Source organism: Pipistrellus hanaki, assembly GCF_964339955.1.
Source record: "Pipistrellus hanaki genome assembly, chromosome: 10".
Taxonomy (NCBI): Eukaryota; Metazoa; Chordata; class Mammalia; order Chiroptera; family Vespertilionidae; genus Pipistrellus; species Pipistrellus hanaki.
The window spans coordinates 8,976,419-9,001,113 of record NC_140512.1 but is presented as its reverse complement, the minus strand read 5'-3'; the positions used below and the strand labels follow the sequence as shown (position 1 = coordinate 9,001,113).

The 24,695-nt window shown below is 58.5% G+C and overlaps 1 protein-coding gene across 1 annotated transcript; it reads right to left on the bottom strand.

Moving 5' to 3' along the window:
- Positions 1–407: 407 nt before the first annotated feature.
- GHRHR (growth hormone releasing hormone receptor) lies at positions 408–19,503 on the bottom strand (the record flags this gene model as incomplete). The annotated part of the gene is made up of 13 exons (XM_084897300.1): positions 408–799; positions 2,723–2,764; positions 3,467–3,596; positions 4,149–4,240; positions 4,920–4,989; positions 5,416–5,476; positions 5,685–5,838; positions 7,120–7,252; positions 7,958–8,055; positions 9,318–9,415; positions 10,044–10,151; positions 10,274–10,376; positions 19,447–19,503. The coding sequence occupies 13 exons, from the start codon at positions 19,501–19,503 to the stop codon at positions 674–676; spliced, it is 1,272 nt and encodes a 423-aa protein (XP_084753426.1). The 3' UTR covers positions 408–673.
- Positions 19,504–24,695: the final 5,192 nt, after the last annotated feature.

Below are 24,695 nucleotides of genomic sequence, written 5' to 3'. Positions count from 1 at the left end.
AGGGAGGGGGCGACACCGCGTGGCACCGGACAGCTGCCCAAACACGGGACCAGATGTGCCCACGGCACCCCTGGGGGGAGGGGTCTCTTAAAACCCAGGGCGGCGGGGAGAGGCGTGGGCGCCAGAGGTCAGGCACACAGCCGGCCGCGGGTGTGTGAGCTAAAAGGACAGACACACAAAACGCTCCCTGTTTCGAAAGAACACGCAGAAACACAAATGTTCACATAAACACGCGGGGATGTTTGCCCGCAGGAGGAGGGAAGGGGAGTGGAGCGGGAAAGCAGGGCGAGTCCGTGTCCCAGGGGATTGAACAAGGCGGTCCCTGCAGACCGGCCACGGGGGTGCGTGGCGTGGACCGAGGAGCGGTGCAGGCACTGCCAGGCTCAGGCATTCACGCACACGGGTCTATGCATCACACGTTTATTGGCTCCTCCGGCCTCGAGCTACAGCTCGGGCGCTGGGAGGAGGCCCATGACAAGAACAGAGACAGAGGAACCCGGGACACCAGAGTCAGACACACAGGGACCCGGGGGAAAGAGCCAGGGCTGGGCAGCGGCGGGGGTGGGGCTGTGAACTTGGGGTTCCCAGGAGGTCCCACTCCTTCTGGATGTGGCGGACCCACAGTAGCTGCCCAAGGTCAGGTGCGGACTGTAGGCACGTGATGTGGGCCAGCCTAGCATACGGAGGTCACCACCTTGGTCCTCGGGCGGAAAGGCACTGTCCACTGGGCATGGGTCCTCCGGGCCGGCAGGAGCTCGGGGTTGTGGCCGTGCCATCGCCGTGAAAGCTCGGTCCTCACCTCCAGGGACAAGGGGGGACGTGAGAAAGCTCCCACCGCCGCTCCTCGACTCCACCCCAGGGGGCCTGTGAGTGCGGGAGAGGCCACGCAGGAGAGACAGGCAGGCTCCCGATGGGAGAAGCCACGGTTGGCACAGCCACGGCTAAGTACTGCCCCTGATGGGTACTCCTTCCTCCTTCCTGGATGTATTTCTGGCCATGCCCTTTAGCTCTTGTCTCTACTTTTAGCACTGCCTTTGTCCGGGCCCGGATAAAGACACTGATGGGTGCTTTCTCGAGTTTCTGGCCAGGTAACTACTCTGTCCTCCCTGAATAGCTTGGACCCATGGTCGGCAAACTTATCAGTCCACAGAACCAAATATCAACAGTATGACGATAGAAATTTCTTTTGAGAGCCTAATTTTTTTTTAACTTAAACTTCTTCTAACCCCACTTCTTCAAAGCAGACTCGCCCAGGCCGGGGTATTTTGTGGAAGAGCCACACTCAAGGGGCTAGAGAGCCGCAGTTTGCCGACCACGGGCTTAGACCATCCCCCGTGCTGGGGTTCAGCCCCGCCATTGCCCATGGAGCTGAACTGTGGCCGCTGGGAAACCTGCCCAGAGAACACGGCCTCAAGGGAGAGGGGGCCCCGCCCGCCGCCTGAGGACCTGCCATGTGGAGACTGACAGTCACAGAAAGCTAAGTGGCCTGGGAGGGGAGGGGAGGGGAGGAGAGGGGGGTAGGGAAAGGTCTGCATCCTCACTTCTCACGGGGCTGTCTGGGCAGAGGGAACTGAGGCTGCGGTGAGGGCCAAAGGGCCACAGATTTCTGTTCAACATCAAGGTGAGCTGTCCGGCCGCAGAAAGGGCTATTCAGAGGGAGCAAGCTCCCCGTCACCAGAAGTATGTAACCATCTGGTTCTCACCACTGCTTCCTGGGAATCGGTGGAATCCCCTTTACAAGTCTCTGTGGAATCCCCCTTCCCCAGGCCCCGCTGGCTCAGCCAGAGCCGTTCCTCTCCCTGCAGCCCCAGCCCATCGCCAGGGCCTGGAGTGTGAGCAGAGAGGATCAGAGGAGAGGGGGCCAGTCAGACACAGGGTGGCAGTGAGGAGAGGGCAGTGCCCCCAGCAGGGGACGGGGGTTGTGAGGATGGAGGGGGGTGTTGGAGGGGTAAAGGGGGGGTTGTCAGGCACATGCACCCAGGTCTCCAGCAGAAAGCAGAGCCCACTACAAACGCATGGCCACTAGAGGGAGCCCCCAGCTCTGCCTGTGACCACAGCGCCAGGCCTGGCCATCTGGAGCCCTGAGTTCAATCCTCCCACCTCTCCCCACAGAGCAGGTCTGTCCTAAGGAAACTATGCCCGCGTCTTCTGCATGGGATGTTTCGTTGGCTCCTCTGCCATCTCTCCGTGTGTCTACGTGGCAGAGACACCATCTATTCCGTCTGTGCTGAGCGTATCCACCTCTGTCTCGGCTGTTCTCTCCCCATGCCCCTGGCTCTGCTCTCCATCATCCCACCTGATTCTGCATCCATTCCTTTTTCCCTAGGTCCCTGTATGTCTACCTCTGACTGTCTTGGTTCCTGTGTCTCTTTTCTCTTTCTCCCCTCTGGATCTGGCTTATTCCCTCTCCCACTCTCCTTTTATTCGGTTTTTAGGAACACAGAGCCCACCCCTGATCCCTCTTCTGATCCTAAAAGGCCTGCCCCGCCCCCTGCTGGATGGAGAGTAGAGGTGGCCCAGCCCGGAAGAAAGATGGGTAAACGATGTTAACGGGAAGCATTCAGATTCAACTGGATCCAGCTCAGGACAGATTCCTACCGAGGATCACAGGAGTCAAGGTTTGGCCTGAGCCGGGATGGGCAGGGTCTGAACAGGAGACAGGGGTCTTAGGACGGTGGCAGGGAAGGATCAGTGAGTGAGAACAGCCCGGAGAGTCACCTACCTCTTGATTGAGGAAGCAATACAGGACGGCCACAATGAAGCCCTGTGGGGCCAAAGAGAAAGGACCCGTCAGAATACCTCGGCCTGGCCTCAAGGTGTTTGTGGTCTTTCTACTCCCTTCTCCCAGCCCCCTCCTCCCGCCCCCCCCCAACCTCCCAGGCAGTGGTGTGAGCCGGGTCTTTGAGGAAAAGGGAGGGCAGCTGCGTCACTTACTATGTGCCAGGCCATAGCCTCATGTAATCGTTCTAGCAAGCCTGCCGATTCTGTACTGTTGTCTAATTTCTCAGACTTTCTTATCTGAGCATCCCCTAGTGTTGAATGCAGAGCCTGGCATATGATGGGTGCTGAGCGAGTGCTGAATAGATTGGATGGATGGGTGGATGGATGGATGGGTGGATGGATGGATGGATGGATAAATGGATGGATGGATGGATGGATGGATGGATGGATGGATAAATGGATGGATGGATGGATGGATGGATGGATGGATGGATGGATGGATAAATGGATGGATGGATGGATAAATGGATGGATGGATGGATAGATGGATGGATAAATGGTAGATGGGTGGGTAGATAGGTACAGGGGTGGCTGAATGAATAGGGAGATGGACGGATAGAAAAGTGGGCAGATACTGGTGGTTGAATAAATAGATGAGTGGCTGGAAGGAAGAACAGCCAGCCTCGCTGCCCTGGCAGCAGCCTCTTCCTCGCACCAAAGAGGCAGAGTGCCCGTGGGGCCTCACCTGAAAGGAGCCCAGCCCCAGCTCCAGCGGGAGGCGGAGGCCCAGGCCTGCGCTGTCCGGCAGAAAGTTGAAGATGATGTAGTGAATTCCAAACAGCGGGATGAGGAGAAGGGTGGACTTAGAGAGACGCCTGCAGGAGAGGACAAGCCTCAGGCTCCCGAGGCTAGAACTCCAAACTCCCACCTGCCCCTGCCCACTCTCTCTTCTCTCCACCCCGCCCCCCCAGTTCCGCATATCAACGCTACACCTTGGGGAACACCATGCCCCCCACATGCACCCTGGACCTCCTTGCTTTGGGCCCCTGGATCCTGCCACTCCCTGTGCCAAATGCTCGTCTCCATTTATTCCAGCCAAAGTCCAAGCATCTTTCAAAGTCCAGCTCGAAGACCACCTCCTCCAGGAAGTCTTCCCTGACCACCTCCAGCCCCTCTAGAAAGGATCTCCTTCTGCAGGCTCTCGGAGACATTGATCCCAGCACTCATCAGCCTATCTGGCCTGGAAACTGGCTGTTTGGAGCCTCTGTCCTTCTCACCCTACGATCTCCTGGGAGGCAGGGACCAGAGCTAGTCTGGGGAGGAGCACAGGCCAGGACCGCGAATGGCTCATCGTGGGTAGAACAGAACCACCCTGACTCATGCCCCAGGTATGCCCGGGGATCCCCCATTACGTGCGTGCACGTTACCAGTACTGAGACGGGGCGTGGAGGCTGCCCTGAGCTGGCTCCAGCTTCCTCAGCAGGATGCGAATAATATTGAGGAAAAGCCCAAAGTTCACCTGGAAGCAGAGGTGCGGGAAGGTGGAAGGCGAAGGTCAGGGGTGGCCCCGGGGACCCTGGGTGGAGTCTCTTTGGGGAACCAGAAACCCCGAGTCCTGGAGATGAGTGGCCAGATTACAGAGCTGTGCAGGAGGGCGGGTGCACAGGTCATTGCCCTGGAACGTGGAGCCTGGAGCCCGGGAGGTCCAGGTGCCCACTTCTGAGGGAGGGGGCTCAGGACCCCTGTCTCCACCCTGGGCCAAGGTGGGAGGTCAGGCCTTGCCATCTGTGTTCAGCTCCTCCAGGGGCTCCTCCGGCCAAAGCACCGGCCTTCACCTCGCACAGTTGCTGAGTTGGGGGAATGGGCACATTGGCCAAGGCCACGCCCACCAGTCCTGGCTGCCCTGGTTCCTTTGGGGAGCAGGCGGGAGGTGTCAACCCTAGCGGTGCCCCCCTGACCACCCCCCCTCTCATTGCAGATGTAGGTGCAACCAGGCACCAGCCCTGTCCTGAGTCTGAGCCAGAAGGGGTCTGAGTGCTGGCCGAGACCACCCCCTGGTTTTCCCAATGGGACTGGGTCCAGAGAGGGCCTCACAGCTGGAGTCCTATTTCCCACTATGTAGGGCCCCTCGGTGGACCGGGGGGGAAGAAGGGGGTTTGACTGGCTAAAGCAAGAGGACACTGGCCCCAGAAACCAACCCCAACAGAGAGGACGATGGGCCCTTTGATGATCCACCAGTAGGGGGAGCTGTCGTTCAGGTCCCAGCACCTGTGGAGAGGACAGGCCAGGGCTGAGGCTGGTGGCCTTTGCCATGGCAACCCATGCGCCTCCCTCCTCCCCACCCTCTGCCTGCTGGCCTCCTGGCTTCTGGTTCTGGCTCTGGGGCCTCCCGGTGCTCCCTCCCCACCACAGACTATCTTGTTTCTCAGAGTTGGACCCCTTTCAGAGGGGCGCCCCAATCCATGCCAGGCTCACCCACTGTCTCCAGAAGGATAAACTCCTGGAAAGTCAGTCTGTTTGCTGACACTCTTGCTGCTGCCAGCACTTCCTGTTCCAGGAGGCCCCCACGTACACCCACCCCTACCCTCAGCTCTCCCTGAACCCCAAACCCTAAGAATCTGAGGCCCCTTCCCCCCCAGGCTCCCATTCTTTTGGTGCTACCACAGGGGTGACAAGGAGGTCCCCCGGACTCACGCAGTGTCCTCGAAGGCCAGCTTGCAGCCCACCCACGTGCCAGTGAAGAGCAGGGGCAGCCCTGTGGGGCGCAGAGGGAGAGTCTGCATCTCGGCCTGGAGATCTGCCCCCGCCTCCCACCACCAGGGCCCACACCACACAGGGTACAATGGAGGCGGGACCAGGGCAGAGCCCAGGGGCCTTTTCCCAGCAATCTCTCCAGAGCTCCTGAGTGGCTGCTGGGAATCCCCACCCTCCACCTCACCCACCAGCCCTGGGGACCCACCCACCCCAGCCGGCGAGCACCAGCCGCCAGAAGGCCCTCTTGGTGCTGGGCGATGTGGAGGCCAGGAGGCAGGTCAGGTAGATGGCTTCCGCCGACAGCCAGCTGAAGTTGGTCATGGTGGCGAAGTGGGAGCCGGCCACCGAGGCCTTGCACAGAGCCTGCGGGCCGGAGCACCCATGGGAGCCCGCCCACGGCTCCCTCCCCACCCCCGGGCCCCTTCCCCTGGCTGCCCCAGAGGGGATGCGGGGCTGGCACGTGGTGGCTGAGAGCACAGACGTGGGACCCGACCGCCTGGGCTCACGTTGACCCCTACTAGCCGGTCACCTCCCCAGGCCTTGGCCTTGCGTCTGTCAAAGGAGAATGTCCAGCAGCTCTCTCGTGGCCACGTGGCACCGGGTGGAAACTAGATATGACTGCTGCTACCTTCACTCTCACCCCATCTCTCCTGAGCCCCGTCAGTCCCCATAGCTGAGCGCCGGGAACTCCATGTATTCATGCACAGCTCTGTCCTGCCAACATGGGTGCATGCGCCCACACCTCCATCCCGGCCTCCGACCCTGCAGGACCCCTCAGCTGCCAGGGCAAGCGCCACCTCTGAGCTCAGGTGGCCAGGCTTGGCCCCAGTCCCACCACTGAGCAGCCAACGGCATTGCCAATTGTCACCCACAAAGGAACCAAAATGGAAATACGTGCGGGAAAGGTGATGATACATGCAAAGCACTCAGTGTAAATGCCAGCACAGGAGCGCTCCACACACACTGTCATTATCATTTCTCCCACTGACTCCAGTCATCGCTGGTTCGCTCGTTCACTTATCCATCCATTTCCAGCACCGTCTTCCGGAGCCTTCTAAGGGCTGGGCCTGCACGCTCAGCCCTACTGCCTTTGCTTTCCGTCTCCCCGCACTCTCCCACCTCCCCTCTCCATGATGACCTCCCTGCTTCTTGAACATACAGGTTCTCCTGTGTGTGCGATGCTCTCCCTGGTCCTCCCAGGTCACAGGTCCTCCCTCCCCTCCCCCATCACTGCTGCCCACCCAGCTCCGAGCCGTCCCTCCCAGAGGTCCTCCCTCACTCTCCCCCAGCTCTCAGCTCCCTCCAGCCGGTGCCCCCATAACCTGGTCCATTCTGTGCCCTCGGAGGGAGGCACCCACTCAGCCCAGCCCCTCACCACGGATGGACGGATGGACGGACACTCAGGGGCAGGGTGAAATGAAACGGCTGGCGGAGTGGCATGGTCTAGGATGGGATATGAGTGGAAATAGCATGACGGGCACCCTGGTCCGGGAAAGGGCACAAGGCTTTGGGGTGGGGAGGTGGAGCGGTTCCTGTTCCCTAGTGGGCAAGGCCCAGCCCAGCTTAGCCAGCGGGCCTGGGCAGGCTCCTAGCCCCCGCCGCCCGGCGCCCCATCCACCAGCCCGGCGCCCCAGCGGCGGTTACGGTGGAGACGCTGCAGTGGTCCGTGTCCTCGCCGTGGAAGAGGGCGGTGTCCCTCAGGAACACGGCGCCCGCCTTGAGGATAAAGGTGGCGAACAGCTGGGTGTGGATGTAGTTCCGCGGGCAGCGGAGCCTCCTGCAGGGGCGGGAGGGGTGAGCAGCCGATGGCGATGGGAGAGGGCAGCAGGGCAGGCGGGAGGAGGCTGAGCAGGGCGGAGGAGGGGAGGGAGGAGCTGAGTGGGCTTGGCTGGATTGCTTGCCATTGGGCTGGGCTGACCTTGCGTGTTAGCCGGGCAGGACAGCTGACTAACCCCTGGCCGGGGCTCAGGGGAGGTGAGGGGACAGGCACCCCCAGTTTCTGCCTTCAGGGAGCTCGTAGTCTGGGGACAGGGGCGCAAGTGGCAGGACCCTGCCCAGGGGAACTATGGGGAACAGCACAGGCCAGGTCATGGGGCTCAGACCCTATAGCCTGATGCGTGGGGGGGGGGGGGGTGGAGGGGGGTGGGGGGGGTGGAACTTAAAAAGGTCAGTAGTCAAAGGGTTGAAACAATCAAGAAGGGGTGCAAGGAGGAGGCAGGGAAGATTCCAAAGAGAGGGAATTACAACTGGGCTTTGCTGTAAACACACGGAGGAGAAAGGAGGCAGGCTTCTACATTCACAGCAAATAGAACCCGCTCCCCGTGAGCAAAGCTGAGCGCAGGGAGGGCATGCCGGGAGGGGTCTGCGCGTGGGGAAAAGGAGGGAGAGTTAGACATCCACGTGACCAGGCGCAGAGCCGGGCTCCGTGGACAACGGGGAGGCAGCCCAGGTTTCCGAGCAGGTGACGACGCAGAGGGCGAACCTGAGGGCCACCAGGATGGCGATGGCCAGCAGGAGGGCCGCGGTGGAGACGCTGTGGCCCAGGGTGTAGATGGCCTTCACCGTGGAGAAGTACGATTCCTGGGGAGAGCAGAGACAGAGAGAGGCAGACACTGTGTCTGTGGGGGAGGGGAGCTCTCAGCTCTCCCCGGGAGCGCCCGTCTGGGGCCAGGGGTGTCCGTGGGGCCTCAGCAAGCTCCCCGTGGACTAACGGCGTGTGTCCTCTGCCTGACCCTCTGCGGTGACAGCGGGCGGGGCAGGGATGCTCGCTCGCGCTGCTCTCTGCTCCCCGGCTGGGTCGGCGGCTGCGGAAACTCCGCATTCCTGGGCAGCGAGGAGGCCCAGGAGGGCCTCGGCTTGTTTATGGACATCCCGCTCGCTGTCGGCTCGGGAACACCATGTCCTCAATCACAGGGAAAAACTCACTCCCGACTGAGTGTGTTGTCCACGTCCAGTGTGGACCCTGGGGGCAGAGACAGGGGCGCAGGCAGAGGATGGAGCCAGGGCTCGGCCCCTTGGGGGGAGGAGGGGGGCAGGCAATCATGGCCCCTCTGACTCAGCCTTTTCACCAGAGAAATGGTCAGACGCATGCTTTCCCCTGCAGGGCTGAGGGCAGGCCTGTGGGGTGACGGGCGTGGAAGCACCTCAAAAAGCCTTGCCCCGCCGAAACCGGTGTGGCTCAGTGGATAGAGCGTCGGCCTGTGGACTGAAGGGTCCCAGATTCGATTCCGGTCAAGGGCATGTACCTTGGCTGCGGGCACATCCCCAGTGGGGGGTGTGCGGGAGGCAGCTGATTGATGTTTCTCTCTCATCGATGTTTCTAGCTCTCTATCCCTCTCCCTTCCTCTCTGTAAAAAAAAAAAAAAAAAAAAAAAAAAAATTCAATAAAAAAAATATTAAAAAACAAAAAGACTTGCTCCATTCGGAGGTGTGGGTGTGCCAACTGCCTTAGAGTGCATGGTTTCCCTCTTACCCACACCACAGCCCAGCACGCTGCCCACAGCTGAGGACCAGACGGGGCAGGAGCTGTTCCAGGACTGTGACAGGAATCACCAGAGACCCCCTGCCCCAGGGGCTTGGGCACAGGGAGGGTGGCCAAGGAGGTGGTGGCCAGCACATCTCCTGCCTGTCCTCCGTGTCTCCCCCCTCCTATAACGTGGCCCGCCTGCCACCCTTGGTCAGGCCTGCAAACCACCTGGCTTGCAGACACTGCCTCCTTCTGGACACCTGCTGCAACTACCATCCCAGCCCTCTGGCTGCAATGGAAAGGCGGCCCCTCCAGGCACAGCGTCCGGCACCCACACAGGCATCCATGGCCATCTTTCCTGCTAGAGGCTTCTTACCTCCTCTGTGGGCAGCTCAAGGGGCACGGGGCAGGCCACCGGGTATGGCGGGAAGGGCTCGGACCAGCCAGTGATGGTGCAATCGCGCTGCACGGCGCCTGGGGGCGGGCAGACGGGGCGAAACAGAGGCCTGGTCACACCTTCTCCTGGGAGGGATGGGGCGCCTCGGTCACCGAACGACCCTGGAGGCGGCAGTGAGAGGTCCTGCCCGGGACACATCCGGGCTTCCTCTCTGGCCTGGAGTCACCACGGGTCAGATGGAGTGTCATTCCCTCGGGAGGCAGAGTCCTGAGCTGTGCGCCCAGGGCCCTAAGGGCAGGGGGAGAAGGAGGGACTGGCCCCCCGGACACCCAGGCCAGGGAGTGGAGGCAGAGCAGTGGGGGCCCCCACCCCATTAGGCAGCTGGTGGCATCTTGGCCGGCAGGCAGGCTCTGCCCACTGCATCCTACAGCCAGCCCCCCTGCTCACATGCAGGGAATGATCGATTGGTGCCAGGCCCTGGTCTAGCACCTCCAGTGCTCCGCTCAGGAGCCCTCACCCCTGCGAGGTCACAGGCCAGGAAGCTGGGGGGGGGGGGGGGAGCAGCCTGACTTGCTCAAGGTCACACTCAGGAAGAGGAAGCTATTGAAAGGCAGGTCTGCCAGCCCTCACCAGGGAGTGTCTGCCACATTCCTCTGGCACCAGCAGAGGAAAACACTGACCCCAGTCCCACCCCCAGCCCCTCACCTGGCTCTGAGCTGAAGTGAGAGAAGAAGGCCGGGCAGGGCAGGCTCACCCACTCGCCAGAGCCCGCCTTGGGCCAGCACAGCAGCCCGTCCCAGGTCACGGGGCAGCCTAGAGGGGTGGGCAGCGTGGATCAGCCCAGGGGAAAGCCTGCAACACCCTGAGCGTGAGGCTGGGGGCGACAGAGGAATCAAAGAAGCCACCCCCACCACCCTCCAGCCCGTATCCCATACCCCAGGTGGTGTTGGACTCCCCCTCTGCTGCCTGCAGACACGCACTCTCATCCTCTCTCAGCTGGGCAATGAGGTCACACTCGGGGTGCACATGGCCCAGCACCTGCAGCAAGGAGTCAGTGGGGTGGGCTGAGCTCACGGGGTGCCCTTATGGGAAGGGAAGGGAAGGGAAGGGAAGGGAAGGGAAGGGAAGGGAAGGGAAGGGAAGGGAAGGGAAGGGAAGGGAAGGGAAGGGAAGGGAGGGAAGGGAAGGAGGGAGCATGGGGGTCAGGAGTTCTCCAAGCCATGGTGCTGCCTGCTTGGTGGGGAGAGACTCCCGCCCTGGGAAGGGCAGTAGGGACCCCCTGGGCTCCAGCTCAACCCCCTGTGCCCCCGAGGCTCTGGAGCGCAGCCAGAGGCAGGAGGGGCTGGCTGGCTACTCACGGCTGGAAATGGGCTCAGCAAGCAGAGGGTGCCAGCCCCCCAGGCCCTGCTGTCCATGCTGGGAGCTGGTAGGGTCCCCTCCGCCAGCCTCTGAGCCTGGCCCTGGTCCCTCCCCTCCGGGGGCCGCCCGCACAGGAGCAGCCGCAGAGGGGACAGCCAGCTGAATATTCAGCGGGACTGCAGGACGCCGTGCCCAGCTCTGCCGGCTGGCATGGGACTCCGTGTCCCCAGCTGGGAGGGGCCGAGCCCTGCCCCTCCGCCTGTATGTCCCCTCGGCGTCTGTCCTGGCAGCAAGCGCCCGGGGAGGTGACAACAGGCCTCATCTTGCCCCAGAAAGTGGATATTCTTTGCGACCCTGCTGGACCGTTCTGGGGAGGGTCCTCACCCCCTCCCCATCCCCCATGAGGGAGGCTCAGAGAAGTCCTCAGGGAGCTCCTAGCCTCAGCCAGGCCTGGAGGGTGGGCTCAGGGCTGCAGGACCCAGCGGGGTCAGGGCAAGGAGTCATTGGGTCTGGATGGAGAATGGTGATGGTGGTGGTGGTGGTGGGGGGTGATCACGCCCCTGCAGAAGCTGGCAGGACCTCATTTCACAAGGGTGCCAGCCTGTGTGGTGAGGGGAAGCCCGCGGGCAACCAGGCCCTGGGCTTGGGGATGGAGAGCCAATGCAGAGGGGGAGTCCAGGGCCCCTCGGGGCAACAGGGAATGGGGCCTGCACAGCCTTCAGGCACTGGCCAAGCGGAACGGGGCAAGACTGTTAGCAACAGAAACGGAAGACGTCCACAGCCCTCAGTCATTCCTTACACCTGGTGCCCTCATGGCTCTGATCCGTTAGACCTCACAGCGGGGAAGCCCGGTGGCCACGCTGAAGGCAGGGCTCCGAATGGCCCTGGTGCGCGCGGCATTTGGGATCTGAACGCACTTTCCCCGGGTCCCGTGGTCCCAGCGTGGGAGGTGCTGACAGTGGCGTCCTCGGAGCCGGCCGGCTGGACGCCGGTGACCCCAGACGTGTTTACAGCTGGAGTGAATCATGAATGATGGAGGCCCCTCGCCCGCCACCTCTGGGCTGAGGGATGGTTTGCATCAACGGGGTTTTATGTTTCTTTTCCATCTGTCTTCGTTGGCAACAAGGTGTTGAGGGAAGTATATTAAAAAGAAAACACGAGCCACCCAGAGCCCCTGAGCTCCCACCTTCACACGAACATTCACATGTGCTTCCCCGTGAACAAGGCGCAGGGGGGCGCCAGGCACGGGTCCAGGTCCCTGCAGAGAGGGCCTCTGCCACAGACAGGGAGGGGGTGGCGGGGGACTCACAGGCGGGGAGGGCAGAGCCCTGAGAAGGTGACTCAAAGGGAAAGCTAAAACCTCTGTCCTTCAGCTACAAAGAGGCAAGAGCCCAAGGACAAATGTTACCAGTAATCCCTATTGATCGTTAGTGTCTGTGTCGTTAGATTAATGATGATTAGTAATTGATATTGATACTTAATAGGCATTATAATTATCTGAATTAGTGGTACTTAACAGGGTACAATTTATCCCCCAAGGACTATTCCTTGATATTTGACGGTTTTCTTGATCACAGCCCAGGGTCAAGGTCAAGGGTAAGGAGGAGGGAGAAGCAGGAAGGTGCTCCTGACTGGAAAGGACAGGAAGGAGGGATGCAGGTGAGCGTCCTACCACGGACAGGATGGGCCTCGCACGGTAGCAGGAGTTATCTGGTTCCCAGAGACAGTGGGATTCGGGTTGAGAGCCGTTCCTGCTCCCCAAGGACCCCCAAGCCCATGACCCTGCTGAACAGGCCGGGTCACTGAATTCCCATCTTATCTCTGAATCTCCTCAGGGTTCAAATTCTGCCCCCACCACTTGCTCCCTGGGTGACCTTGGGCACATTATTTCACCTTTCTGAGACTCAGTTTCCCCACCTGGAAAATGGGACGATACCTTGCGAGTAGGGTTGATTGGATGAGTAGTCAAGGAAAGACATATGAAGTACCTCGTACAAAGCCTGGCCCACAGGGGACAGTCACTAACGGCAGCACAGAACAAGGATGAACTCTCAGCAAGTGAGGTTAGAACAATGAGGCTTTGTAAGGACAAAACAAGGTTAAGTCTCCAGCTCATATTTGCGAAATATAAATTCTAGACGCTTTAAAGGCCTAACTATAAAGCAACAAAATAAGATTGTCTTCCCAATGATGGAAATTTGTTTTTATGACCGTAGAAGAAGGAAGACCTTTCTAAATAAAAAAATGAAAATTATAGATTAATAAGTTTGACCACATCAACATTTTATTTTTAAAAAAATGTATACTCAAGAATGGACAAATAGGTAAGACTATAAGCAAGCCACAGACTGAAAGAATATTTGAGACCAATAACAAAGAGATAATATAAAAAATACTTTTAAAATACATACAAATCAATAATAAAGAGAAAAATAACCCAATAGAAAAGTGAGCAAAGGTTATAAACAGACAATTAAAAAAAAAAAAAAAAAGAACAGTAAAATGCAGACCAATAAACAGAAAGAGATGCTCAACATTACCAATATACAACAAAAAAATAATTGAAGTAATAATGACTACCCTTTTCACCTATCACACTGCATAAAACTGCCATGTCTGATGATGTGATATTTGGAAATAATGTGGGGAAAAGGTACTTCTCTGCTGTGCAGATCAGAGTGAACCCTGATTGATAGACCCACTTTGCAAAGCACCGTGACATGATCTATTGAATCGATAATTGAACACATCCTACACCCCAGAAGTTCCACTGCTGGATCTTCACTCCAGAGGGCAGCATTGTTTATAATACATAGAAGAAAAGAAAAAAGGAAAAGAAAAAAACAACAGAAAACAACACAAATTTCCAACAGCAAAGGAATAGCTAAGTAAGATGTAATATATTCCCACAATGAGACCTTATAGGACATTAAAAGGGTGAACTAAATCTAGTTATATCAACATGGAGAGAGTTCAAAATAACACATTTGAAGAGCTTCTGCTTCCTGCCAAGACAGAGTAACTGGGACTGATTTACCCTCCTCCTGCTGTAACAACAAGCGATCCAAACCAAACACACAAAATATTGGCTTTAATAGATGAAGAAAAAGAGCACATATGAGCATCTCAACTGATGCAGAAAGCACATTTGACATGTAACACCCTTTCAAGGTAAAAACATTCAATCTGCTGAGCATAGAGTGAGCCTCCCTGACATGAGAGAGGCCATATATGAACTCCCACAGCACAGCACATCCCATGATGAATGACCGAAAGCTTTTCCCTCAGCTGAGGAACACAGAAGGATGTTTCGTTTCTCCACTTCTAGTCAACATAGTACTAGAAGTTCTAGCCAGAATAATTGGGCAAGAACAAGAAATAAAAATATCCAAGTTGGAGAAAAATTTCTCACAAGTCAGGAATTGTGAGATAATATTGCTAAGATGACAGTACTTCCCAAACTGATATATAGGTTCAATGCGCAATCCTCATAGAAATTCGAAAGGCATTTCTTTCAGAATAGAAAAACCCATACTAAAATTCACATGGAGTTTCAAGGGACGCTGAAAAGTAAAAAAAAAAACAAAACAAAAACAAAACAAAGTGAGAAGCCTCATACTTCCTGATTTCAAAACTTACTACAAAGCTACAGAAGTCAAAGCAGTGAGGTACTGGCAGAAAGATGAAAACCAATAGAATCAAGAACCCAAAATAAACCCTTGCCAATACAGTCAACTGACTTTTTTGACAAGGCTACCAGGATCATTCAATGGGGGAAAGAATAGTCTTTTCAACAAACGGAGCTGGACAAACCGGAGACCATGTGCAAAAATGACGTTGGACCCTCCCTTACCTTATACCAAACACCAAAATTAACTCGAAATGGATATAGACCTACATTCAAGAGCTACGACTCAAATTCTTATGGAAACACATGGGGAAATCCTCATTACTTTAGATTTCACAATGGCACCCAAAGCACGGGAAACAAAGAAAAGGAGATAAATCAGATGCTATAAAAATTAAAAACGTTTGTGCAGGCAAAGACACTATCAAGAGAGACAAAAGACAACCATGGAATGGGGGAAGTGCTTGCCAATCCTACATCTGACAAAGAATTAGGATTCAGAACATGTAAAGAGCTCTTACAACTCAACAATAGCAACAAAATAAGCCAGCCAGTTTAAAAACGGGCAAAAGACTTGAACATACGTTTCTCCCAAAATGACAAACACATGAGAACAAGCCCAGTGCCATTGGTCATTTGGGAAATATGCGTCAAAACCTCCTCGACATACATCACCCCCATCAGGACGCCTTTCTTGTTTTAAAGGAAAATAGCATGTGTCCATGAGGATGGGGAGAAACCGGAGCCTTCATGCAAGCTGGTGGGATGTAAAGGGCACAGCTGCCGTGGGCGACAGTTTGGCAAAGGGTTCAACATAGAATTGCCACTCATCTCAGCAATTTCACCCCTGGGTACATACAAGAGGATGGAGAGCAGGAACTCCGGCAGTGCTGGTACCGACACAAAGTTTATAGCGACATTATTCACAAAGGTCAAAAGGGGGGAACCACCCAAGGGGCCATCAGCAGGTGCCTGGATAAGCAAAATGTGGTGTATACCTGCCATAGAGTGTTACTCAGCCATAGACACGAATGACGCTGACACATGCCGTAACGTGGGTGAACCTTGGACATATTATGCTGAGTAAAATAAGCCATGACACAAAAAAGACAGGATGGCGTGATTCTACTTATATGAGGTATTGAGAGTCATCGAAGTCACAGACACAGAGGTTACCACGGCCTGGAGCGATGGGGGGGGTGAGGCATTGTTATTTCATGGGTGTGAGCTCCTGGGAAATGAAAAGTCCTGGGAAAACAGTGGGTAGTGATGATGGTCACATGACCTTGTGAATGTACTGAAGGTCACAGAATTGTATACTTAAAATGCTTTAAGTGGTAATTTTATTATATATATATATATATCTCCACAGTTTTTAAGGGGAAAAATAATCGATTACTTAAGGTAAAGGTACAATTAATATCTTATGGGGTTTGTGGCATATATGAGAAGCAAAAAGTGTGAAATAATAGCAGAAATGGAGTAGAGCAGGACAATGAAAGCGTGTGGTTGTGAAGTTCTTGTTTCACATGAAACGGTATAATGGAATGTGAGGGCAGGGTGTAATAAGTTGAAGATGTGGATAGGAAATTCTTGATCTCCCACAGCAAAAATAAATAAATAAATAAATAAATAAATAAATAAATAAATAAATAAATAAAATAGAGGGATATGGCTAGTTAGCCTGGAGATGAAATGAATCTTATGAAAACTGATTAATCAAAGGAGAAAGGGAATGAAAATGGTACAAAGAGCAGATGGGACAGACGGAGAGAAAAGAGCAAAGCTGGAGGGGAACCCGGCAGTGTTAATTAAAAAATTACACGTAAATGGGCTCATCGCCCCAAAGAAGGAAATGGTCGGGTTGAAAGAAAAACCAAAGCCCAACTTCACGCTCCCTGCGAGAAACTCGTTTTCAGAAAAAGTAGTGCTATACGTGTTCAATTAAAAGGTCGCAGTCCCTGGTGTTTCGTTTTCCCCCGTCACAGGGTGGGTATCGGAGACCTCAGGTCCAGTCCGTCTGTCCCAAAGCAGGTGGGCTCCCAGAGGACAGTTCTCAGAGCGCCACCCGCAGCACAATCCCCAGGGCACGGGCCACAGAAGCTTCCGTCCTGCCTGTATCTGGTGCCCCCAGTGGTCAAGATGCGTAAACGCAGCCCCTCCTGATGGCTGATAGGGCAGCAGCCCTGTCTCAGGGTGGCTCCCAGCTTGCCCAAGGCTGGTGCTGGTGCTGGTGCTGGTGCTGGTGCTGGTGCTGGTGCTGGTGCTGGTGCTGGTGCTGGGGCTGGGGCTGGGGCTGGAGCTGGGGCTGAGGCTGGGGCTGGGGTCAGGGTCCTGAAACTGGTAACAGCCCTTGGGGAGCTGCTATTTCTGGATACTTTGCCAGATGCCCCTTGCTGGGCTGAACTGGAGGCAGAGGGTACTCAGGGTAAGGCCAGAGGGACCCCAATCCCTGGCTGAGTTTTAGCTCTTCACCCTGCTCCCCAACTCTGTCCTTTCCTTAGGAGTAGGAACAGCCTAGCACAGGATCAGGATCAGGATCCCTGCAGACAGAAGCCCTCTGAGAGGGCACCCCCTTAGCTGGGGCTCTGCAGGGGCACCTGCTGTCAGAGCCATCAGCCACTGTCACACGGGCCCTGTGACCAACTCTGCATGGGGCCACGGTCCGAGTCCAATTTCTCTTCAGGGCTGCAGCTCAGCCTGCCATCTATTTGGGGTCTGAGGTGGACCAGGCTTGAAACTCGGACTGGGAGGTCAAGGTCAGGGCCACATTTGGGGCGGAGTCGGGGCTCAGGAAGAGAAGCAGGGCCGAGCGGCCTCTGGGTGCCACTCCTAAGGCCGCTATGACTTCTTAGCCTCCACACGGCAGCCCGGGCTCTGCCTTAAGGCTGCCAGATCACAGCGGCGAAGTGAGTTTCCTGCCGCACAGAAGCCATGGCTCCCGCAGGAGCACCTGCTGAGGCGGGCGGGTGGGACTGCCGGGTGTGGGAGGGCCTGGCCTTCCCCAGGCAATGTGAGAACAACGTGACACTGTTTCCCTCTGACGGGAGAAGGTGCTTTGATTTGTGCATGGATAACTCATCTCTTATAAACTTGAATCTTGGCCCCAGACTTTGCCCTCTAGAGCACGCTTTCTCTCATCAGGCGTGCGGGGGTTTGGGGGGGGGGGGGAGGGCGGGCTCTGCCCAGGAGACAGACCAGCCATCCCTGGCATGCGCCCAGCGATGACAGCGGTCCTTATTTTGCAGGAGAAGAAACTGGGGACCCAAGCACGCAGGGTGCTGCCTGGGCCCGATGCACGCTGTCCCTCACCGAAAGGTTTTCATTCCAAGTGTCAGGGGCTTCTTTGGTCTTGGAGAGGTTTTACACACCAACTCAAGGGGCGGGAGCACGTCTGGGGGTGCACATGCCCCCGAGCCCCAGACAGAGGAGAGAGCGGGTGGTACCACCCACACACCGTCCCACCTGCCCCTGCCCCTGCCCCCGAGACTTCCCGGAGGAGGCAGAGCACCCCCTCCAGGCAGAGGAAGAACCTGGCTGCAGAGGAATACTAGACCGCATTGCCTCCTCTCCTCGCAGGTGGGGAAACCGAGTCCAACGAGGGCGGGAGACCTCCCCAGGGTCCCCCAGCCGGTCAGAAGCAAAGCTGGGGTGCTACCTGGCTTGGCCTGCTCCCAGAAGAAGGGGCGGTGCCTATGAAAAGTGGCCCTGGAGCCAGAGGAGGGAGCCAGGGCCAGGGCTGGGGGCTGAGGAGAGGTGAGGGCAGTACTGCCAGAGGCTCCCGGACGGTGGGTGGGAGGGACCTGCGAGGCATGAAGCTCTGACTGCCTGCGGTGCGGCCAGAGGTCAGGAGGGGGCAAGAGGGGCCGGAGAAAAACCAGAGGTGGCAGGTGCCCCCCAGCAAATGGCCTCCTGCCCGAGGCCAGGTTCACATGGATAAACCTCAGGGGGGGGGGCCCATCCCAGAAAACCATCTATAATATGCCACCGCTTTTACCAAGTGCAAAGGAGGGGCAGCAGACAGCAGAGTGAGTAGGTGTGCACATCTGCAGGAAACACACCTTTTTTTTAAGCCCAAGAGCGGCAAACACAGCACTGGGGACAGGGGTGCCTCCAGGGCTCAGGGAGTGGACGCAGGTGGCTGGGAAGGGTGTGGCTCCTGAGATGAGCGATGAGCTTACAGCTGTTTAAGATATTATTAAACTCTCTATCGTCTTCACTGCGAACGCAGTTCTTACAGGCCCTTTATAAGCACACTGCTCCATCCTCAGCTCCTTCAATCCTCGCAGCAGCTCTGGGAAGCGGGTGGGCGGGAGGGCGGGGGGGGGGAATCCCCACTTCACAGGTGAGGAAACTGAGGTGCGTGCTTTGTTGGAGAATCCAGGCCCTGGTTCTCACCTGCGCAGTCTGATTTCGGAGTCCAGGGTCTCAGCCGCTCTATCAGCGACGTGCATTATTGTAGACGAGTGCTGTGTTTTTTTTTTTAATTCGATAGAAAATGGGAAGAAAGGAAGGAAGGAAGCTGCCCCTTTGTTCCCGATGAGATACAGACGTCCCGCACCTGCTCCCTCCCCCAGAGGGACCCTCTCCCTTCGCCTCCGGATCCCTGCTTTCCCTCCCCCTCCCATCTACCTACCCACCTGCCCACCGTGTCTTCTCTGGCATCCCACATTGGAGACATTGCTTTTGTGGGCACACTGGGTGGCAGGAAGCTACCCTGCCCCCCTGGGAAGCAACCCTGCTGAGCCTGGGCGGGGGGGGGGGGGGGGGGGGGGCCCGCCCTGCCCCTGGGGTGGAAGGGGGAGCTGAGTGCAGGGAGGGGCTGGGTGGCCACACCCCTCCTCCCGCCACCCCACCGAGGCCTCCTCCTGGCCGCTCCTGCAGCTTGCCCTCCCCTCCCACCCCAGCTCAGCCCCTCCCAGCCCCCTTATTTATAAACCATCTGGCCCGTGTCCCTGCCTGCCCCGACTGTTTGTGCAAAGCCTCAGCTGCTTCCCCTGATAACCCGAGGGCAGAGGTCCCGGGAGCCGGGAGGGGCTCCGGGCCAGCGGAGTTCTGGGGTGCTCTGCCTCCCCCTCCCCTGGACGCAGCTGCAGGGCCTGGTGCGTTGCACGCGCTCACAAATCGGTAGTTGTCCCCATCTAAAACCCGAATTTCTGTCCTGCCCCCGGGAGCCATTCCGACTGCCTGGCCGGCCCCTCAGTCAGCGCGGGAATTCAGAGAGGAGACGGCAGAGCCGGGAGAGGACGTACCCTCCTCCCTGAGAGGCAGCTGGTCTCTCTAATGCACCCCTGTCCCTCCACCGAGGGGCAGGAGCAAGGGAGAGGGAGGAGGGGGGACCTTGGCTCTGACCCCTGCTCCGCCCTCCTCGCTGTGGAACTCTGCATCGGCTGCCTAACCTCTCAGATTCATAGTTTCTCCGGCTATGAAGTGTCAGCCTTGTCTGTTTGTTGTTGTTGTTTCAAAGCCAGCACCCAGAACAGTGCCTGGCACCCAGTAGGATCTCAGTATGTTTCCCAGGCGGATGGCGGAGGGAACCCCTGCCTCTCAGCTCCCATCTGAGAATCCGGCGGAGCAGTGCAGGTGGAGCCCTGCCCAGGCCACGCATGGCAGGGACATTGCAAGTGGCAAGTTGCCTCTTCACTGACCACTCAGGGGCCCAGCCTCCCTCTGAACCCAGCCGGGAGCCCAGAGCCCAAGGAATCTGCTGAGAACACCCAGCTGCCTCCTCCCCAGCAGTGCCTCCTGCCTGTGACCCCATTTCCTGCCCACCCCGTGACCCCATTTCCTGCCCACCCTGTGACCCCATCTCCCTGCCACCCCGTGACCCCATCTCCCCGCCCACCCCGTGACCCCTCTCCCTGCCCACCCTGTGACCCCATTTCCTGCCCACCCCGTGACCCCATCTCCCCGCCCACCCCGTGACCCCATCTCCCCGCCCACCCTGTGACCCCTCTCCCTGCCCACCTTGTGACCCCATTTCCTGCCCACCCTGTGACCCCATCTCCCTGCCACCCTGTGACCCCCATCTCCTGCCCACCCGATGACCCCATCTCCCCGCCCACCCTGTGACCCCATTTCCTGCCCACCTGATGATCCCATCTCCCTGCCATCCTGTGACCCCATCTCCTGCCCACCTGATGACCCTATCTCCCCGCCCACCCTGTGACCCCATCTCCCTGCCACCCCGTGACCCCATCTCCCTGCCACCCCGTGACCCCATCTCCCCGCCCACCCCGTGACCCCATCTCCCCGCCCACCCGTGACCCCATCTCCTGCCCACCCCGTGACCCCATCTCCCTGCCACCCCGTGACCCCATCTCCCTGCCACCCCCTGACCCCATCTCCCCGCCCACCCCGAGACCCCATCTCCCTGCCCACCCCGTGACCCCATCTCCTGCCCACCCCGTGACCCCATCTCCCTGCCACCCCGTGACCCCATCTCCCCGCCCACCCCGTGACCCCATCTCCCTGCCACCCTGTGACCCCATCTCCCCGCCCACCCCGAGACCCCATCTCCTGCCCACCCTGTGACCCCATCTCCCCGCCCACCCTGTGACCCCATCTCCCTGCCACCCCGTGACCCCATCTCCTGCCCACCCCGTGACCCCATCTCCTGCCCACCCGTGTTCCCTCTGGGTAGGATGTGGAGAAACAGTGGCCCTGGCCACCCTGGGGGTCCAGCCTGCCAGACCTGGGCACTCCTTTGCTCCCTGCTCTTGTTCAGCGGACGTTTCTCTCCCCCTGTCGGGGTGAGGCGCGGGGCGGGCAGCTGAGAGCCTGTGGCCAGAGCAGCCTGGCCACCATGCCCTGGACACTTGCTGTGCCAGGGAGCTCTGGGGACTGCGAGGCCATTGCAGGGCGGGTTGGGGCTGCCCCCCGGCGACAAGGAGTGGCCCCAAAACAGGCAGCCGGAGGGGAGGCGCAGGAGCACAAGGGACAGGTCCAGGCAACGCCTAGCCCAGTGCGCACTCACACCCCCGCTCGGCGGTGAGAGAGCCGGTGTGCGGGCCGGCCGGCCTGGCCACCTCGGGGCCCTGGCTCTGGCAGCTCCAGAGGAGCACCTGCCGGCTCGGCTCAGCCCCGACCTGCACCACCTTTGCCCACAGCCCGGGAGCTTGGCAGGGACGCCAGCCCCAGCGGCTTCCCACACAACGGAAGCCGGTCAATGATTCACCAAGCTCCTCTCCGGGGGCCGCTCCGGGCGCTCCGGGCCCTGCCGCTGGCTGCGGGACAGGCTCCCGGGGTGTCAGGACAGAGCCCGAGGGTTAATCAGTGACGGCCCAGAGGAAGTCACTGTGCGGAGGGGGGGCCTCCCGCTCCCTCCCTCCCTGTTTGTACCTCCTAACCTTTGTAATCTCTTGCTTTCCCTTAGAAACGGGCTGTTTCTATCTCTCCCCGCCACCTCCCCACTCCTTCCTTCCGTCTCTCTCGGGCACACGTGTGCACACCCTCGCTGCCTCCCTTGCCCCCTGCACCCCGGGCACCCTCACTCTGAGCTCAGAACCTCTCTCACTGCCCTCAAGAGAGAAAGCAAGCCACCTGGGTTCGAAGCCAGGACTCGGAGGGCTAAGGGCCCCCCTGAGACCACACCCGGGCGCCATGTCCAGGCCGTGTGCCGCAGAAAGCAATGCTCTGACACGGCAACACCAGCTGCTCCCGAGAGGGGTCTGCGGACACAGAAGGGCGGCGGGCCCTGGCTTAGAGAGGGAGGGCTTTTATCGCAGGACTTGTCAGAGCCTTTCCCGTGGTCTGAGGGCCGGAGAGCAACGTGGTTTCCCAACGTACCTCATCCCCGGACAGAGCCGGGCTCTCCCTCTGCGAGGACCAGGAGGGCGGTGACACACGGGAGCCCAGGTGCCCGGCCTGAGCCCAGGCCCATGAGTCACACCTGCTGCTGGGAGCCGCAGGCTGCTGAGCTCCCCTTCAGACCCAGCTCTCCAGGATTTCCTCCCAGGGAAAACTCCCGAAGGGCGGCCTGGGGTGGCTTCACACTCAGGGGGGAGGAGGGACACGGGCAGGGAGCTGGGAGCCCTCGGAACTTTCTGGAACTGAAGGCGTGGGCCCCACGGAGGCATTCCTGGCCTTGGTGTCGCTAGGCCCCACATTCCTGGAGGCAAATGCCACGGGACCTCCCAGCCCAGGAAGGCCCCACCGACGCCTGGCCGCGGACATTCTTGGAGTTCGTCTCAGATGGAAGGAGCCGCAGTCACGATCCAGGGGCATCTGAGACACCTGGAACGTCACCCAGTTTAACCCCCCTCCCACCCCCACTCCCCCGTTCTCACCTGGGGGCCCTGGGATCCTGGGCGCGGAGCAGAGGCCTCCCGGGATCTGCAGAGAAGCAGGAAGGAGACAGGGGGAAGCGTGTCCCTATCTTCGCTGCTGAGACCCAGGCCCGGGGCGGAAGCACAGGTGTAAGATCAGAGTCACGTGCACGTATTTCAGAGCCGCAGGTGCGTGCTCACCGCCGAGGGCCCGCGCCAGGGGCCTGCGGAAATGAAAGGGTCTGTGCCTGGGACCCTGGGTGATGCTGCCTCCGGAGCCAGCTTCGGGCGGCACTGTGATGGAGACACAACACGAGCTTCTTTTTCACACTTTTTCTAACTTGGATCTCACCGGGTGGACACCTCTGGTGTAGACATGGATTGGAAGCTTTGGTGCCCACCCAGAGGTGACAGGCCACATTCAGAACAGCCACGTGTGTCAGTGGCACCAGTCCCCAGAACTTCCCCAGGGGATGGTACAGGCGGGACAGGGTCCCCAGGGCCCCCCTGCTGATGACGGGTTGACCCGTCAAGTCCTGGGCATGGAGAGGCCCAGAGGTGACCAGAGGCTGGGGAGAAACCAGGGTGGCCAGGGAGACTACTGCAGCGGGGACACTTGAGGAGCTCACACCAGATGGAAGTATTTATTTCATTTTTAAAAAATATATATATTTTATTGATTTTTTACAGAGAGGAAGGGAGAGGGATAGAGAGCTAGAAACATCGACGAGAGAGAAATATCGATCAGCTGCCTCCTGTACACCCTCTACTGGGGATGTGCCCACAACCAAGGTACATGCCCTTGACTGGAATCGAACCTGGGGCCCTTCAGCCTGCAGGCCTACGCTCTACCCACTGAGCCAAACCGGTCAGGGCCAGATGGAAGTATTTCATGTTTGGAACCCGGTGAGGCCGCACCGACCCATAAGGCTGAAGGTCAGTTATGCCTGCAGCTCGTTCCCCACCAATACACTGGGACGAACAGACAAATAAGCAAAACCCCAGATGCGGAGAGTGGGATTTTGTTGGAATGAGGGAGAGCCGCCCAGCGGAACGAGTGCATTCATTTCTGGGTGCCCTTCGCCGGTGGCCTCTGCACCCCAGGGCCAGGGGCACTGGCGGGGACCAGCTCCTGAGAGCTGGGAGGAGGAAGGTCCTGCAAGCCCAGGCCTTGCCTGCCTTCCCACCTCCAGAAGCGCCCCCTTTCCAGCCGCCGGGACAGGGAACCTCGCTGCCTGTGGGTCCTCAGCCCCCAACGGTGGCCCTGCGCCGGCCCTCAGCTGGCAGCACATTCCGATCATCGCCCTCATTGTATGCTAAACCTAAAGCAAACAAGGTGTCATGCCCAGCAGCTCGTCCATAAAACATTAATCACTGTCCTCCTTCTGGAGAGGCCCCTGACCAGGGAAGGTGTGCCCCACGGGAGAGATGGAAAAACCCTAATGGGCTGCACGCGGCCGGCCACGCCAAGGGCAGGGGCCCTGGCACTTGTCCCTCCAGTGCTTTTCCAGACCAGCTCCTGGCTCTGGCTCCAAGGATACTGGTCCCCAGCCTGGAACCCCGAAAGGAAGAGAACCGTCTCGGCAGCTACCAAGTCCCCCCCAAAGGCGATGTGGCCCTTGGGACCAAGTGGCAAATGGCTTCCTTGAGCCATCCACAGATGTCCTGTGTCCCTCTTTGAGCCCGCACAAGCTTTTGAGGCAACTCAAGAGGCTGGGGACCACTGAGGCTGGATGGCGTCTCTGTCTCTGTCTGGCCGGTTGACTGACCCCCGTGCAGGTAGCTTCACAGGTCCATTCTTCTCCGGCGGACCCCTCAGCACCTCTCGGGGCCTGGAGGGAGGAACCCCCTTGATCCTGGAGGAGGAAGGGAAATACGAGTTGCTGGATGCTTAGAAACCCAGGACTGGCTGACCCAAGGCTTGAGGTCATGCATATGTGCACCTGAAAAGCAGCTTCAGGCAGATCTGCACAGTGACCACAGAGGGAGCTTCAGGTTGTTCCCTCCAAAGGGCTTTGGAAAATGGTGTGATCTGGGCCAGCTTCCTCCGAGGCCTCGCAGCAGGTGGGGCGATTGTGGAAGGGCGACTCTTTGCTCTTGAGA